The sequence below is a fragment of the Syngnathus scovelli genome, chromosome 4 (assembly GCF_024217435.2).
Source record: "Syngnathus scovelli strain Florida chromosome 4, RoL_Ssco_1.2, whole genome shotgun sequence".
NCBI lineage: Eukaryota > Metazoa > Chordata > Actinopteri > Syngnathiformes > Syngnathidae > Syngnathus > Syngnathus scovelli.
Window position 1 is genome coordinate 13853751 of NC_090850.1, and position 17405 is coordinate 13871155.

A 17405-nucleotide genomic window follows, 5' to 3' on the forward strand; every position below is an offset into this window, starting at 1 on the left:
AATCGTTTCCCTTTTATTCAAATGTATATTCAAAGCAATGATGAAACGTTTGTAATATTAATCAACCGTAATGCATTTTTCTTTTATTCAAATATCCATCCATCATATTCATGAAATGATAATACAGAAACATATCAATTAACCATTATGCCTAATGTTCTTATTCATTTCATTGAGACGCGAATGACCGCTTCCGCTTGTATGAAAATTCCGACAGTCACTGAACGTACCCGATTCGACAGCTTTAGCCTTGTGCGCAAGCGCAGATCCTCGACGTGCAACATCAAGACCATCATGGCTGACGTAACAGCAGCGGACGGCGATAAACTCAGCAAAAAGTGAGTTTTGTGCCTTTTCCATCTACTTTACCTCGTAACATATTCGAGTCCTTGATTTTTAGTTGTATTTACTAACATACAGACACAAAGTAATGGCAGAAGACACGACAGTATTTTACAACGATAGCAAAATCAGTTTCACTTACAGAGGCGTGCTTGTAGCCTACATTTCCCACACTTCTTTTCTCTTCATTCAATGGGAACTGTAGTTTTTAAAGTCACGATTAACCAGCAGTGTTGAATTGTTTTGTGGACCAGTAAAACTACAAGCCCCATAATGACCTAAAAGAAAGGTCATCCACTCGTCGACTGGGTAAATTTGGGACTAGGTTTTCTTTAAACATTGTAATGTTTGAGTGTTGTAATACTTTATCGGAAAATCTTTTCTTAGGACCTAAGACAAAGGACTATCATTTATGATACTAGCGTTTTACTAAAGGTGTTTCTGACCTTCTTTTGATTTGATAGTAACACAGGCACGTGCTAGCTATCCACAACAGTCACCGACACATGCTAGCTATCCACAAACAAAAAAATGGTTTGGATGTGTTTAGAGCAGAATTACACGAAATAGTGTGTACTTTGAGTTTTCGTTGTCTGCCAACAGATGTTGATATTGTCTTTTTGTGTATTTTGCTCACTGATGCCTTTTGACAAATGTTAACGAAGGACAGACAGCACCATTGCACTGTAACACGATTGCACTATAGGGGCAAGTTGTTTTAAGCTGAGGCTCTAATAGTTTTGCTTTAGGGTATTGCATTGACTTGGGGCTTGTTTTTTTTAAATGAATTTTTAAAGATATTTTGTAGTGTACTTGTTTTTACAGTTTTTTCCCCATCTGTGTAGGGTTCAACAGCGCAGCTTTATTTGAGTTGTAAAAAAAATTGTCTAAATGTTAACCAGTTTCATAAAAAGCATGGTATTGCAAGCCATTGTTACTTGATAACATGGTGCTTGAATAATTATTCTAGTAACCCCCCTCCCCCATTTTCCTTGAAGCTGTATACCACTTGAAAGTCAAGTAAAAATGTGACAGAACTAATTGTGTATGTGTGGGGCGGCCATCATTTCTGAGTGATGAAATGCAAGCGTATGGGACTTCAAAGTTGAGTACAACTGAGCTTTTCTTCACAAATGCACTGCACAGTATTTTGAACATTTGGGATTTGCATACCATTCTGGCCCTGCATACCATTATGAAAATGACTTCTTCCTCTGCTTGTTGTGCGTCTTATTTTTATTTTCCTTATATATAAATATATCTCTTTCCCCCAGATTGCTCTTCTGAATGGTGGCTCAGCATGCTTTGCCTGGTCAGGCAGCAGCTGTGCCAAGCCTTTCAAGTCAGGGGACAGTGGTTTAAACGGGCGCAACCATGCATAGCCGCAGTGCCTGTGCAAATTTACGGGAACCGTTGGAGAGGTGACAAAAGGTTGGTGGCTTTTCCTTTCGAGAATAACAACCAACCTTTTGTCACCAGGGTAAATGTTTGTTTCCGTCGATTGTCTTTTAGTATACGTTTTTTAAGTGGAGCTGTCTTAATGACTTGAAGCTGCTTCATCTACTGCAGTGTCTACAATTCCATTTGACATTAAAATTTCACAACACAGAGCTGGGCGATATGACTGGACATTCGTGGCAGTGGTAATTATTCTGACATCCAGGCGATGCGTTTTATGATAGCCGTCAATGGCGTGACATCTTCAGCAGATATCTCCATCAAATGACAACATTGAGGTGCGATCGTCTCATGGTCCCAAAACATTTCTACCTCCTACCTTGGTCCTTTGTCAATCTCCTTCCACTTGATGGATTTGGTGGTTGGAGGTACTAGCATGTAAACTGGTGACCAAGCACCCTACAAAGCTGCAATAAGACAAATGAGATGAGCCCTTAAAATAAATTGACCTTCGTTTGTCTGCTTTACTGCAATACTCCACTTGGTGTCTATGTGACGCACAGTGGAGGAGCTGCGATGAATGAAATCATGATGCTCAAACTGTTTGCTCAATGCTTTATATGTATGGAGTTATGTTTATTAAAAAAATTTTTTTTTTTTCTTACCCATTGCCATTGAATGGTTGTGTGTTTCAATTCAGTTGGATAAATGGCAACAGGTTTATTGTGCCTATACTGCCATCTAGGGGCAGAGCTTGGCATGATAGTAAATTTGTCCTATTGTAGCTATCACAATAAGATCTCGTTACCTTCCAACTAATGACTCCTTCGATTCCTCATGTCTTGTCAGTGAGCTGAAGAGGAGGCTAAAAGCGGAGAAGAAGGCTGTGGAGAAAGAAGCCAAGGCCAAAGAACAGCAGTTGCAAAAGAAGGAAACCAATAACTGCGATGCCGCTGCTGTGGATGAGGAGGCACTCGACCCAAATGTGAGATTCTTGTATGAACATTGGCTTTCACCTATCATTTACTGAACCCTATTTCCATTGTTTGCTTTCAAATGCAGCAATACTACAAGATCCGCACCCAGGCCATTCAGGAGCTCAAGGGGACTGCTGAGGACCCGTATCCACACAAGTATCATGTGGACTTGTCGCTCACAGAGTTTGTTGAAAAGTACAGCCATCTCCAGCCAGGGGAACAGCTAAAGGATGTCGTTCTCAATCTGTCAGGTATTGTAATGCTTTGAATCTATTCAAAATTATTGGATTTAAGGGTGGAGAAAGTGTCAGTAAGAAATTTAATTTTTTTGTCTTGTGATTGGCAGGCCGCATCCATGCTAAGAGGGCATCTGGTGCCAAGCTGCTGTTTTATGACATGCGAGCCGAAGGCACCAAGTTGCAAGTTATGGCAAACTCTGGGTACTGAGAGATTGAGTAAAACATTCTTAAAATTTATACCTGTTGCCTGAATATTACATATATGTATTTGTATCGATTAGCAAATTCAGTGCCAGATATTTTCGAAGCAGAGTTGCAGTTGCCAGCCGTACTTTAGTAATCCGCAGTAGAACATTGTTTCATTCAAAACATTGTTTTATGAGCAAAAAGCAGTGGCAAGGCTCGAACAGAATAGTGACTTCAATGCTAATTGTTTCTTTTGTAATACCTAAAATTATAAACAGAAACAATACTGAATCTTCTTATGATGGCAAAATCTTTTATTTGCTGACAAACTGACCGACCGACCGCACGGCAAAATTGAGTATCACTTTTTTTTTTTTTTTTTTTCCTTACCCCAAACATGGTGTTCGCTATTTAGTCCGTTTTTTTTCAATAACACTTTGTGGTTGGTCTTAAACTTTATCTTCTCTAAAGCAGTACTGATCTAAAATTCAAAGCAATGTAATGCTCCCATTGACAGGAATTTGTGCTTTACAAACCTGAATTTCGCAAATAAGATGGGCAAGTCTGACATAGATGAACATTGATGGCGTAGAACGGTTGGATTGCATTTGACAAATATAAATGTCCATGGAAATGAATGAAATAATGCCGCAAATTTTGTTGTGCTTTGGGTCTCAGATGTTTTAAAACTACAGGAGGCAAAGTCATGGATGTCAGAACTAGGATGTTTTAACGCTTGGTTTCTCACTGTCAGGAATTACAAGTCTGAGGAAGCCTTTGTGGCCATTAACAACAAGCTCAGGCGCGGCGACATCATCGGTGTCCGCGGGAACCCAGGGAAGACCAAAAAGGGGGAGCTGTCCATCATCCCCATCGAGATGACTCTGCTTTCGCCTTGTCTCCACATGCTGCCTCACCTCCACTTTGGACTTAAAGACAAGGTAATATTGATTGCTATAATCACACTTAATTATTAAAACACTCTTATTTTCTCACAAGGATCCAAGGCTCACTTAGTTAGAAATACAGGTCACTGAATTTCAGTTTTTGTCTTAACATTTTAGATTAGATTAATTGCGAAAATCAAGGTCCCATTGTATAGAATTTCTTCAAAGTGTTTGAAATTCATCAATTAATTTTCGATATGCTTTTCATCAGCAGCGCCCAAAACAATAGCGCCGACCCCCCCGTTTGAGTCACCTGAAACTGAAAATGTCAGTTTTTCTCTGGTTCATCTTTTTTTGTTGTTGTGACTCTCAAAGGAAACACGATTCCGTCAGCGCTATTTGGATCTCATCTTAAATGACTACGTGAGGCAGAAGTTTGTAACACGAGCCAAAATCATCACATACTTGCGCAGCTTCTTGGACCAACTAGGATTTTTGGAGGTAAGGGTTTGACACACAACCTTTAAAAAAACGTTTGCATTCTAAGTCATGATTGTTGTCATTTTAAGATTGAGACTCCAATGATGAACATCATTCCTGGTGGAGCAGTGGCCCGTCCATTTGTAACCTATCACAATGACTTGGATATGAACCTATATATGAGGATTGCTCCCGAGCTTTACCACAAGGTAATGCATAGATTTTAAGTTATTTTATTAGCCTATTGTTAAGGAAGGGTGTTTAAGACGAGACGTTTATCGCTGTATACTCTGTGTTCTACCTGTAGATGCTTGTCGTCGGTGGGATGGATCGAGTGTATGAGGTCGGCCGTCAGTTCAGGAATGAAGGCATCGATCTCACTCACAACCCGGAATTCACCACCTGTGAATTCTACATGGCGTATGCTGACTACCACGACTTGATGGACATAACCGAGAAGCTTTTGTCTGGTGTGTAAAAATGAACTGCCTGTGTGTGGGTATAAATAGAGACTTCAATGTATGTGACTTGATGTTTTCTGTGAGGCCATCCATTTCGAAGTGCTTAACGGTGTCACATCGTCACGAGATCAACAAGGAAAAAGTCTATTATTGTTTTCCCTTCAGGGATGGTGAAGCACATCACGGGAGGTTACAAGGTGACCTACCACCCTGACGGTCCCGAAGGAGAAGCCTATGAGATTGACTTCACTCCACCATTTAGAAGAGTGAGCATGACACACGACCTTGAGAAGCTGATGGGAGTCAAATTTCCTCCCACTGACAGTTACGACAGTGACGGTAAGGTCATGATGCTGTCCAAGGAGGGACATTTATGTTTTTGGTCTTATTTTTGTTGCTTTGATTGGCCTTGTGATGATCTACAAATGATGATGTGCCTTTCTCTTCAGAGACGCGTAAATTCTTTGATGACCTGTGCGCCCAGAAGGGAGTTGAATGTCCTCCCCCCCGAACGACTGCCCGTCTACTTGACAAGGTTCCTGATTTATTTCATTTATTATTTAATATTAGGGCACTTACTTGAACCACGCTGTCATTTCTCAGCTTGTGGGAGATTTCCTGGAAGTCACCTGTATCAACCCCACATTCATTTGCGATCACCCTCAAATCATGAGCCCCTTAGCAAAATGGTAAGGGGAAACATCTGGTCTCAAATAAGTCCGAGGTCTGTTCAGAAATGCTCCTGCTTGACAGTTGAAATTCTCCTTACCAACAGGCATCGATCAGAGAAAGGACTGACAGAGCGCTTTGAACTCTTTGTGATGAAGAAAGAAATCTGCAACGCCTACACTGAGTTGAATGACCCCATTAGACAGAGGGAGCTCTTTGAGCAACAAGCCAAGGTGTGTAATGGACTTTGTGCCATTGGGCATTTTAAGGGGGACATTCAAATAAGTATAACATTGTAGCTCGTAACAACAACATAGACAATAAAGGAATCACGAGAGACAATGTTGTAGGCATCGTATTGAAAAAGTGGGGTGTTTTATGCCACATGGGTGTGACATTCTGAATTTTTTTTTAAAACTCTTTGAGCAATATATATTTCAATATATAAATGTGGCAATAATAATAAAATAAAAACAAAAAAGGGCTGGTATGCTACATCAAAACAATAATACAAAAATCGACTAAACCAAGACAATGCCACAAATGACAAATTTTTACGCAAATTGCCGACATCCACAGCAAGCGTTCGTTTGGCAGATGGTAAACACTATTTCAATAAAGAGGCTAAAGAGACATATTTATTACCACTCCTAGCTGGTTTACTTTGTTTACTTGTTCTACCCTCTTTGAGCAAATGTTATTTCAACACAAATGGAGCAGCACATGTTGACAAATATTACTACGGCTTAACAAACACTTGCCACCTGCTTCTGTTAAATTATTGTTACTGCTGTATGGTTTTAAGAAGTGCAAGAGTGTACCTTTTAGTTGTACCTTTTAATAAAACACCAAATAGATTTATTTTATTGTGTTTTATGAATTAAAGTTGAACAATTTCAACATGACTCTACACTGGAAACGGAGCTCCACTCATGGTCAGTTCTTCACAGAAACTGCATTACAATATTTTTCAGGCCAAGGCCGAGGGTGATGACGAGGCCATGTTCATTGACGAGACCTTCTGCACGGCACTGGAATATGGTCTCCCACCAACGGCTGGATGGGGAATGGGCATCGACCGCCTCACCATGTTCCTCACAGACTCCAATAACATCAAGGTAACGTCTTCTTACACACACGGACTTGAGTACATCACAGGAACTGCGTAATCGGAGACCTATAGGAATATTGACCGGATGCTGTAGACTAGAGGAACCTAATTTTGTGACTCTTAAAATTTTTGTGTGTCTTTTTCAGGAGGTTTTACTCTTCCCAGCCATGAAGCCTGACGACAACAAACCAAGTGTTCCTGCAGAGGGTACCTCTGTGTAACGTACAGACCTCCTTGATGGAGGCTAGGGAAGCCTTTGTCAGTGTAAGGTCTGCCGGGTTTATTTTTTAATGATGTCAAAGGCTTGGGTGCTCAATTGTTAATGCGAATTGTCGGCGTTTTGCTAGGCTCAATGTCATAACAAATCATGTTTCATTTTGATATTTTCCACACTTTCTGTCAGGAAATTTGTTGGGTCCTACTTGTTTGTCAACAAGTGTACCTCTTAATCTTCATTATCAACCAGACACTAATTAGTTAAGCAGCAACTCATATCCTATTAATTGCCTTTTTACAGACCAAAATGTAACGTTTCAGAACACTCGTAAGAGTTTTTTCAAGTCGTCAGTTTGGCTTCTTGTCTGCGTTTGATGTCTGGACTAGACGTACATCCCAATTCAACTGAAGCACCAGTTGTTTTCACAATACTGCCATCTCTTCTGTCATGTCTAATTATGACTTGTCATTTATTGAATTCAAAAGTCCCTCCTCTAGTCCATCTGAGTAAAGCACTTTGAATCTCTTTTTGTCTCTTAATTTTAATTTTCTTTATCAAAGTCATGTTGTAAACAATTTGTGAGATGTTATTAGTTCATAATCCATTAGTGGGTTGATTCGAACATAGTATCTTAAGACAAAGGTGAATTCTGCAGTTTAGCTTCTTGTGAAGAGAACACAATGGTTATTCTCAAAGTCAAAGTCAAAGTCTGGTTTGATTGTTGCCCTATGCGGTCCCTCACACCCTTTTACCATGCCAACACCAAGCTGCACACACACTGATCTGACAGAAATGCATATGGGTGAACCTAAAATATACTTAAAAACATTTATTAAATAAGAATATATCAATTGGTGTGGGCTACTTACAGTAAAATACTTTTTTTTTTTTTTTTTTTTTTTACTGGAGGCTTCGGCGTGATCATAATCTGCAATTTGACCGCTAGATGTCAGCAAACACGAGAGCCCATGCCCTCCCCACTTGATGATGCGCGCTCCCGAGGTCAAGTGTATGTGCGCGGGCACCCAAGCGCACGCATACGGAGTGAAGATGGCGATGAGAGCAGTGCTGCGGTGCTTCTCTGCAAACTTGCCCTTCGGAGTTCCCCAGCTGTCGCCCGCTGCGGCTCTGCCGGCGACCCGGCTGCTGTGGGCGGCGAGGACACTGCGCACCACGGCCGCCCGCGCCGAAGGTAAAGCACTTAGGAATTGGGATTCAAAATTCCAAACGGAAGTGGACGTCATGTTCGACTGGCTGGTCACACACAAACTTTTAACTCGTGTTGAAGATTAGCTGCAGCCAGTTAGCTACGCCTATGCCCAACACTCAACTAAGCTTGAGTTCGTTTCCAGGTTGACGTTTCTATGCTTTCAATCAAGTGAGCTGTTAATTCCAACTAATGCGTCTGCTTGTGCAACATGTTGTAACGTAAGTAAATGAATGTAACGTTAGCACCCAATACAAAGTACGTTTTTACAATATGTCCAAGAATTCCGCGTAAAAGCCAATGTATCCAGGCCTTCTCACTTGGGGACAGCATCCCTGACTGTGCTCTCCCAGCCATGCATCAACATATTACAATCTGGTTTAAGCCTGTATTTGCATGCTGAAATGGTGCCAGCACTGGGGAATGAAACACTAGGACTGTTCTAATTCATTGTAAACGTACTGCAATGATTTAGATTTTACCCAACCTGGGGTGCGCCTTTTCACCTGCCCTAATCTTCATAACATGATTTAAAACACCCAGAAACGTGTTTCAGCAGCGTCCCTGTATCATGCTGGAACTGAAGGTTCTTGTATGCATTTTACCAGAGGACAGTAAACCCCTTTTTCTCATTGGGGCGGGCCAATCGTATATATATTTATTTTTTTAAATATACATACCGTTGTCTATATATTGGATGACAAGTAAGTCTCCAATATACAATTTACTGGAACATGCTGAAACATGAGTTGTTTAAATTTGATCACATGAAATCGGGCAACCTATGTAATTATCCTGATTGGGGTCGGGTGAAAAGGTTTTTTTTTTATTTCGAAGGTACATACATACATTGACGTTAAAAAGGTATTGACAGATTCTACAGCAATATACCATCAATAAATCAAATAAAATTCAGAACAATTCAGAAAAATTTAATGTGCCTTTGTATAACATCACTGTGGAAACCAAAAGACATTCTCGCCCAGTTTATAAAACTTAATTCTAAAGATATCTTGTCACGCAGTCCCATTCATGTCTTTTCAAAAATTGCTGTGAAAAGAGAGATTGGTGACAAGAACAGCCAATTTCCAGAAAAACAGGCAACCAAATGTTGTTGTTTTTCTTGGAGACGGGCTCTCCGGAAATGTCTTGAATGCACAAAGAAAATTTAGTTGCTCAAGAAATCAGACTTCAGTACTAAACTAGATGATGAGTGAAACAGCTGGTTACCAGTCTTGTTCACGTTCTAATGAACCATTAATGTTCGTAACCGTTAGTAATAGGGCACATAGTAGACAAACAGCTGTATTGTTAAAAAAAAAAAAAGGCAACTTAAAGTCGTATTGAATAATATGGAAATTTGTTAAATTAGGTGACGTTTTTAAGTATTTTTAAAAATGTTGTCGATTACTAAAGGTTGACCCAAATTTAAATAAGTCCTCATTTGTGCAATAGTTCTGTCAGATTCTCAATTGTGCAATTGATGACATTAACTAAATAATTTACCCGTTGAGCTTTGTTCTTGCTTTGTTCTCTGTGCAGCTTTAAAGTTCACAGATAAGCATGAGTGGGTGCGAGTAGAAGGTGACATTGGCACCGTCGGTATCAGCAATTACGCTCAGGTAAGCCTTTGTCTTTGTTCGCTAATCATTTATTACTGATAGGTTATGACATATTTGGTAGGCAGATGGGTTGCTCATTGGTGCGTGGTGGGTTCAGAAGCTGCAAAGGGTAGTTTACCATACTCTGTACTTTGTCCTCACCTGCAGCAACTTTTTCCTTTTAAATGATTATTGCTGCAGACCTCTGACACTGAAAAGCTATGCTACAATCACATGCTCTCAAAGGACACTGTACAAAGGCTTGTATGTAGATATTTAGAAAAAAATCTTTCTTTACAAATGTTTTAAAGCTGCGTGGAAAAAAGTCGTTAAACATCTGCAATAGTTAGTTAGACCTGTTCAAAGACCAAGTTATAAGTGTACAGTGTTGGGTTGCAGTTTCACTCCATCTGTGTAGGTGGCGGTATTGGTGAAGAGGGTTGATTGCACCGTAATACAACACAACTTTATTTAAAAATGTAATCTTCGTTGGTGGTTGACGCGCATAGTCACACTCAGTGGTTTATCTTTATTATAATTTAACAATCCAGAATGTTTATTTTATTGAAGTTTCTTAATATGATTCAGAATACCACGATTAGACTAGTGGGGGAACAAACAACATATTCTTTTTACATTTAGCTTCCCTTTAACACACCCAGGACAATCTTTGAGAGACATCTGTTAATTGTGTCTTTGCCAACATTGATCAGAAAAGAGAAATTAGGCTGAAAATAGTCTTAATTATTGGTATTAGCAGAGAGATAATGGCAGAGTGAAAGGGCTGCACATAAGGGCTCTGAGCAGTTGCTTAAAGTTTGATTTTTGAAGGAACCACGGTGAACATGACATCTTTTTAAGGTATCCACACTCGAGGCCAAGTGCAGTCATTCATCGCGGGTTTCAGATGGCTCCACTTAGTCGTAATAGTACACGTCACGTGCTTAATTGGATTTATTCATTTTTTGTCATGTGTTGGCGATGTTGGATTTAGAATGTCATGTTTTGTCAGATGACAACAATTAGTTATCTTAACCCTGCCAATTTTTCCTTCTGTTGTGGGGTTAAAGAAATGCAAATTAAAAACTGTCACATTTTAATTGTTGTAAGCGCTGAAGAACCAAAAAGACATTGTTAGTCATTATATATTTTTTAAAATCAGCAAATGAATCTGTTATCTAAGTTTGCCATATATTTCAATCGACATCAGTCAAAAAGAAAAATACAATACAACCAAATTACTCGCATTTATACATTAATTATGTTCATCGTAGAGCGACTAATATTAATGCTGCACTAATGAGTTAACAGCAACAGGCATCAGTTTTCTATCGCCCCCAGGTGGTCAAGGTGGGCACACCAGAAAGAGCAGTTAAATTGACGAAAGTATGAAAGTGTTTCCTTTTCATTCTCTTTATTTATGCTATTATTTTGTGCTTTTATAAAGTACAACAATGTGGAGTGGTATTTTTTCTTATTCTTGTACGCACTACAACAACTGTTGTTTTCAAGAGAAAGCTGGAAAGGATTAATGGCATTTCAATTCATTTCAATGTGAATAGAGGATTTGAGAGGAGTGTAAAAATATTATGCCACAGAATGGATCGTATGTACTGTATTGTCTTTTTTTATTTTTTTTTTAAGGAAGCTTTAGGCGATGTGGTGTACTGCGGACTTCCTGAAGTGGGCCAAAGCCTTGAACAAATGGGTATGACCAGCCCACGCTATGCATATCTGCAAAAGCTTGCCGTGAGAAAAGGCATGTGTGACGTTGCCTCCATGTTTGTGTTGCAGAGGAGTTTGGTGCCTTGGAAAGCGTGAAGGCCGCCAGCGAGCTTTACTCGCCGTTGACGGGCGAAGTGAAGGAAATCAACACCCAGCTGGCCGACAATCCCGGACTGGTGAATAAAGCCTGCTATACAGACGGTGAGCATCTCGCTAAGAAAATGCGTGGCATAAGACACGTGCTCCACTGTCACATTTCTCCGCTTTCAGGTTGGCTCATCAAGATGACCATCGACAGGCCGGATGAGCTGCAAGGCCTCATGGATCAAGCTGCGTATGATAATTTTATCAAATCACTGGAATAATAAATCATTCAACTTGGCTTACTTTTGTACTTCAGTAACCTCTGGCAACAGCCCTCATCTTCTGTGCTATTTATTGTCATACTGAATTAGTGCATCGGAATCATTTTTGTCTGTAAATAGCTTCTGTTTGGAAGATACAGATTCATTGTGTTGGTAAAACCACATAAGGGCTGTTAGGAATGTTGGGTCTAGTTTCTGGTGCTCTTGATTTGAAATGTGCACAAATGAGATGGAAAACTGGACAGTGGTTATAAGTGCCATCCATCGCCTTCATGAAATAAAACTTTTCATTCTCCTTTGAGAAGAAACACGTACCTTGCTGAAAGTCTTCAAGTTTATTTTCAACATACTCAAACAATAGAGCAGTTGTCACACTGCAGCCGGTTCAAAAGCAAAGATGCTATCGGTTAAAAACAAAAACAAACAAACAGGTCACACATATTGTTTTTGCTGATGAGGGTGTTGGTGTGTGCACCTGACTTGGGTGCTTCTTGTTGCTGAAGTCTATGCACATTGACCTTTGCCCTCTCAGGTGCAGATAGGAAGAGAGAGCAGAGGCCACTTAATTAATGATTAATGAGGGAGTGCTTTTAAAATCATGGAATGAATAATATGACAAACAGTAGTTAACGCACATTCTGGTGCTCAAAGGGAAGAGCGAAGCTTTATCAGATTTATCAGAAAGAGTTCTTTAGTTTTACTAACAATGTGCCATTGATGTTGGCTTATGAGGCCGCAATTCCGTTTCAAGAAAAGCGGTGAAGTGATCCGGGACAAGACCTGATGCAAATTCTGCCTTCAAAAAGAGGAAAATATAATGCTTCATTTTGATTAACACTGTCAAAAAGATGTTTGTTCAATCTTCTCCAATTGATTTGGATAAATTATGAAAACAGTAACTTTGGGAAAATAAATAGATCTCAGAAGTTCAAAGGAGGTAAAGTCACCCAGAAAAATCTAAATTAAATGTATGGATTATATATTTAATCAACAGTGAGAACCACATCTTTTCTTTTGGAGGGGGGGGGGGGTACATTTTGTCTCTTCATGTGAGGAACATAAGTTGTGTTTTACTGAGAGAAGGTCAGTGCAGGACCTCTCGCCTTTTGTATGTCTGTTCTTTATCAGGTTAAAAAAAATATAGAAATTCTGTTCCAATTTTTGTGTCTTCAATGTTTCTTGAATGATATTTAGAACCCCTGGCATTAAAAAAAAAAAAAATCCATCCGTGTTTATCTTGTTTATTTTTAAGTGTATGTATTTACCCCCCGTTACATTTCCTGTCATTTACAATTTGTAATTAAAGAAAAATGCATTGAATAGCACGTACTAAGGTGGGTTGAATAAGATTTCTTTATTGCAGCCTAAATACTCTTGAATCATTAAAAAAAAAAAAAAAAGTCGGTTTTGCGATTCCTCAGCATTTCTATCCGTCCGTTATAACTTCGGAGACATCCTATTAAAAAATCATTACACAGTAACTCAAACAAGTCATCATTATCTGTTTATAATTCTTAATATTTGAATTATATGTGTATTTTAATGACAAATTCGTATGTACACGTAGCCAAACAAACGTAGAGATGAACATCTAAACGCAGTAAACACTCTTTGAACACAGTACTGCTCGGTGATTGGCTGGGTCTTGCGTATCCCACAATCCACCAGCATACTTCTTCCTTTTTCCTTTCGGCCATTTTCCTCCCTTGTAGGTATGAAAATTGTCCTCTACAGATTCAAGTACAATCGCGCTCAATCTGATACGTAGGCATACTGTTTCTAAATCCAAGTTGTTGCATTTAGTAGAACGTTCTGTCACCTACGAATTTAGGTGATTATTGACAGATAATATTTAATCGAAGTCTCATAATGTGGTCGTGTTCGTAGCGACGTCACTGGCAGTAGCGTGACTGCCGGCATTGCTGCTAACATTGCTAAATTAAAGTTGTTGGCTTGTTAATAAATGAACGAGCGTGTGAACGATCAAAAGCGTGCAAGTCTGAAATTCCATAACGTGTTCACTAGTTAAAGTAGTGCATCTAAACATGTCAGTTTTCATTATAGCCGCCGCTAGCATTGCTAACTTGCTATCTGTCAGCCATTGCTTTACAGATGCATGCATGCATGGTGTCACCATACAGTTGCGGGCTTGGAAATAATCTTATCCCCCTGGCCCACGCTATGTTTCAGGGAAGTAGGCAGACATGGCCCCCAGCCGGAATGGAATGATCCTGAACCCTCACTTCCACAAAGACTGGCAGAAAAGAGTGCGCACTTGGTTTAACCAGCCAGCCAGGAAGCTCCGCAGGTGAGTGTACACAACCATGCTATGCTAACTTGTTATATATGTCAATGTAACTTTGTGAGTTTCTACCATGTTAAATGTAGCAAGAAGGTTATTGGCGTTGTTCCTGTAAGGTCTGCAGACCTGATCATATTGAATGGAATTGAATTCTAACATTCTGCAAACTTTTACATTTCTTCATTTCAATGGATTCTGTTCCATTTATGGAATGATTAATGCAGGTATTTGGGACTCAGCATGAACAGATTTTGTTCAAGAATGTATCCTCGGTGATTTACTGAAATCGTCACCAAACAGGTGTTTCTTTGCTCAAAGTAAGGAACATGTCTTTATTCCATGACTGCCTGCCAACAATTGTAACAAGATACAAGTCATCACAACATGTCGCCAAGGACAAACAATAATATACGATAATAATAATAAGGATTAAGGACGTACTTGGAACTGTACCTGCGTGACTTCCATATTGCCACATTGGCCAACCAAAACCCAAATTGGTACCGAATGCAACAATATACTGTAGGACAAACGTAGCTCTGTATGTTTACTGAAAGTGTGACGTATTTGTCTTTCATCAGGCGAAAGGCTCGCCAGGCTAAGGCCCGTCGCATCGCTCCTCGACCTGTCGCCGGGCCACTGAGGCCACAGGTCAAATGTCCAACCATCAGATACCACACTAAAGTCCGTGCTGGAAGGGGTTTTACCCTGGAGGAGCTCAAGGTAATTCACAAGGATGTTTTGAAGACATATGTCTACAATTTATCAAAAGGCTAAAACATTGGTTGAAATAATGTCCTACAGATACATTTTGTTTGTCAAAATGTTCACAATTGTCGTTGGTAATCACCAAAAGTTGTATTCCAATCATTTTACATTTGGATCACTTTGCAATTGAACAGTCAGGTGATGACAATCTCCGGAATCTCTGTATTTTCTTGATGAATGCATTGAACCCTTTTTTCTGATGACTGTTTGTGTCAAAAACAAAATAAAGCCAGATAATCCCATCTTTAGATGAAATGAGTATTCACCTGACAGACTTGAAACGCCAATGCTTCACCTTGTAGGCCGCTGGCATCCACAAAAAGACAGCCCGCACCATCGGAATTGCTGTGGATCCCCGTCGCCGTAACCGGTCCACAGAATCTCTTCAGGCCAATGTACAGCGTCTCAAGGAGTACCGCTCCAAGCTCATCCTGTTCCCCAGGAAGGCTTCTGCTCCCAAGAAGGGAGACAGCACTGTAAGTTGCTCATACAGCCTGAAGTAGCGTCTGGTTTGCTGACACCGGTGCTAAAGAAGTATTTTAAACCAGAGTATGTGTAAAACAGTCTTAGCTCAACAACACAGTCGAATTTTTTTTTTTTTTAAGTAAAATATGGTAGTCAACCAACCGCTTAAGTTGCAATATTTATAATGAGTAAGCAATATTTATAATGAGTAACCAAAACAGGTATTTCATGGATGGTCATTTACATGTAGCTGTAAGTCACAGTTTTAATTTACACAGAATGTACAAAATATGTTCAAAGTGAAGTTTTTGGATGCAGTTGTCTTCATGTAGTAACACTTGTGTTTTCAGGAGGAGGAACTGAAGATGGCAACCCAGCTTAAAGGACCATTGATGCCCATCAGAACTGTAAGTTGCAAGCTTCTATTTACACCATTGCAAAAAAACTTGTTTGGGTTTTGGGTCAGATGTTGACAATTACTCCGGAATCTCTGTATTAAGTTGATGATACGTTTGAACCCTTTTTTCTGATGACCGCTCTTGCACCCTCAAAATTGATGAACCAGATTGTGCATGTGTTGATAGTTTTTGAGATGTTTTTTTTTTCCCTTCTAGGTACACAAAAAGCAGAAGGCCCGCATTATCTCTGAAGATGAGAAGAACTTCAAGGCTTTTGCCAGCCTGCGAATGGCCCGCGCTCACGCCCGTCTCTTCGGTATCCGTGCCAAGAGAGCCAAGGAGGCAGCTGAGCAGGATGTGGAGAAGAAAAAGTAAAAGTTATCTTGGAACTTTGCAAAATAAAATGTTCAAAAAGATGTACTTTATACTGTCATCATTGAAGTCTTAACTGATACCAGATGTTGTCTAAGCTCTGGACAACAACGTACAGTATTGTGCTATGACCCTCGTAAGGAGAAACATTCAAAAGATAAATGGATGAAATGACGAAAGTGGATAAAGCCTAGGAAGACAATGCAACAGTGGTTTGCTGTCAGTAGATGGCGGAAGAGTCACTCTGTTCCATCCTTCGGACTTGTCCTTGTAACTTGTAAAGAAGGAATTGGAAGTGCCAGCAAACTACAGCCAAGCAAAAACTAAGGTAGATGAGAACATTTTACACAGTATTTGTTACAATCTCAGATCTAGTCATATATTTTATCTTTCCCCTCATTCTTAATGCTTTGAATGTTAGACTGGAAAACCTTGATACTAGCTAGTGTTTGCAATTTTTATTTAATTATTTTTTCCAAGATGCATATATACTACATAATTGTACAGAAATCCCCTCCTGGGGAATGATAGCCACTGCCACCAAGAAGGTTTTCAGCCACCTGTTGATTGCTGAGTTGAATCTGCTGTTAGCATGCACGGACTGATGTTTCATGACTGCCTCTCAAAACTATATGCACAATCTGTATTTTTATGTGCATTTTCTCCTTGCCATTTTTTTCCTGTTAAGTGTATTCATTAGTTTAAAACTGTGCTTTGTCATCTCATCTTGTGTTGATGTTGAGCTCTATCAAAGGATGTTAAATTAAAGATAGTTGTCCCTCATGTTCAATCAGGATTATCTTCTGCTGGCAGGTCTTTTGCTCATGCATGCGTGCGTAATGTGTGTGTGCGTGCGTCTTTGTGTGTGTGTGTGAGTCTGAGAGCTGGGGCTCATCTGTTTGCAATAAATGTGGAGTCATGGTCAATCTGTGTAGACATCAGAAATCCTTGTATCGTATGCAGCCATTGAGCCTGCTTAAGTCCTGCTGTATTCAATTCGATCCCCTGTTGAGTGTCTCAAAAGTTAGGATTTGTAGCTCAGGAGTATGCTGTGATGATGACAATGATGCCGAATATTAAAATGATGCAAATTGTGTTCTGGTGAGACCCAAGCCTAGTAATAGATTCCCATTAATTTATCTTTATTGGCGCTGTTTTCATCCAATATGTGAAATGTCTTTTAATGAGTTACAAACATCCGTGTTTATATATAGCCTTTAATGCCGTGGGTGCCA

General features: G+C 39.7%; 3 protein-coding genes and 2 non-coding genes across 10 annotated transcripts; all 5 read left to right on the top strand.

Annotated features, from left to right (window-relative positions):
* The first annotated feature begins 184 nt into the window (after window positions 1–184).
* Window positions 185–7492, top strand: kars1 (lysyl-tRNA synthetase 1). Of its 3 annotated transcripts, none has more exons than XM_049717274.1 (15): window positions 218–338; window positions 1617–1773; window positions 2590–2725; window positions 2803–2968; window positions 3064–3157; window positions 3897–4083; window positions 4405–4530; window positions 4599–4718; window positions 4817–4979; window positions 5136–5309; window positions 5420–5505; window positions 5574–5659; window positions 5746–5872; window positions 6614–6757; window positions 6897–7492. In XM_049717274.1, exons 2-15 carry the CDS (start codon window positions 1643–1645, stop codon window positions 6969–6971), a joined length of 1815 nt encoding a protein of 604 aa, XP_049573231.1. In that variant the 5' UTR covers window positions 218–338; window positions 1617–1642; the 3' UTR covers window positions 6972–7492. The 3 variants fall into 3 exon arrangements, with proteins under 3 accessions (XP_049573230.1, XP_049573231.1, XP_049573232.1); XM_049717275.1 differs by lacking the exon at window positions 218–338 and adding an exon at window positions 637–651; XM_049717273.1 differs by lacking the exon at window positions 1617–1773 and having other exon boundaries at window positions 185–338.
* Window positions 7493–7938: 446 nt separating this feature from the next.
* On the top strand, window positions 7939–12179 carry gcshb (glycine cleavage system protein H (aminomethyl carrier), b). Its single transcript, XM_049717276.2, has 5 exons — window positions 7939–8159; window positions 9717–9796; window positions 11420–11483; window positions 11570–11701; window positions 11771–12179. Exons 1-5 carry the CDS (start codon window positions 7952–7954, stop codon window positions 11863–11865), a joined length of 579 nt encoding a protein of 192 aa, XP_049573233.1. The 5' UTR covers window positions 7939–7951; the 3' UTR covers window positions 11866–12179.
* A 1270-nt stretch (window positions 12180–13449) lies between these two features.
* rpl13 (ribosomal protein L13) lies at window positions 13450–16214 on the top strand. Of its 4 annotated transcripts, none has more exons than XM_049718143.1 (6): window positions 13450–13577; window positions 14056–14173; window positions 14749–14890; window positions 15238–15411; window positions 15751–15807; window positions 16015–16214. In XM_049718143.1, exons 2-6 carry the CDS (start codon window positions 14070–14072, stop codon window positions 16171–16173), a joined length of 636 nt encoding a protein of 211 aa, XP_049574100.1. In that variant the 5' UTR covers window positions 13450–13577; window positions 14056–14069; the 3' UTR covers window positions 16174–16214. The 4 variants fall into 4 exon arrangements, with proteins under 4 accessions (XP_049574100.1, XP_049574103.1, XP_049574101.1 ...); XM_049718146.2 differs by having other exon boundaries at window positions 13543–13573; XM_049718144.2 differs by having other exon boundaries at window positions 13549–13696.
* LOC125967853 (small nucleolar RNA MBII-202) lies at window positions 15075–15149 on the top strand. Its single transcript, XR_007480922.1, has one exon. It is a non-coding gene; the product is annotated as a small nucleolar RNA MBII-202 (small nucleolar RNA).
* LOC125967854 (small nucleolar RNA MBII-202) lies at window positions 15868–15949 on the top strand. The gene has a single exon (XR_007480923.1). It is a non-coding gene; the product is annotated as a small nucleolar RNA MBII-202 (small nucleolar RNA).
* Window positions 16215–17405: the final 1191 nt, after the last annotated feature.

Excerpts from the sequence above, each read along its gene's own strand:
- gcshb (XM_049717276.2), top strand. The coding sequence starts at position 7,952 with ATGATGCGCGCTCCCGAGGTCAAGTGTATGTGCGCGGGCACCCAAGCG. Across the intron at positions 11,484-11,569 it reads CCAAAGCCTTGAACAAATGG|AGGAGTTTGGTGCCTTGGAA; the intron begins GTATGACCAGCC and ends TTTGTGTTGCAG. Across the intron at positions 11,702-11,770 it reads TAAAGCCTGCTATACAGACG|GTTGGCTCATCAAGATGACC; the intron begins GTGAGCATCTCG and ends CTCCGCTTTCAG.
- rpl13 (XM_049718143.1), top strand. The coding sequence starts at position 14,070 with ATGGCCCCCAGCCGGAATGGAATGATCCTGAACCCTCACTTCCACAAA. Across the intron at positions 14,174-14,748 it reads CCAGCCAGGAAGCTCCGCAG|GCGAAAGGCTCGCCAGGCTA; the intron begins GTGAGTGTACAC and ends GTCTTTCATCAG. Across the intron at positions 15,808-16,014 it reads CATTGATGCCCATCAGAACT|GTACACAAAAAGCAGAAGGC; the intron begins GTAAGTTGCAAG and ends TTTCCCTTCTAG.
- kars1 (XM_049717273.1), top strand. The coding sequence starts at position 202 with ATGAAAATTCCGACAGTCACTGAACGTACCCGATTCGACAGCTTTAGC. Across the intron at positions 339-2,589 it reads GGCGATAAACTCAGCAAAAA|TGAGCTGAAGAGGAGGCTAA; the intron begins GTGAGTTTTGTG and ends ATGTCTTGTCAG. Across the intron at positions 4,084-4,404 it reads ACTTTGGACTTAAAGACAAG|GAAACACGATTCCGTCAGCG; the intron begins GTAATATTGATT and ends TGACTCTCAAAG.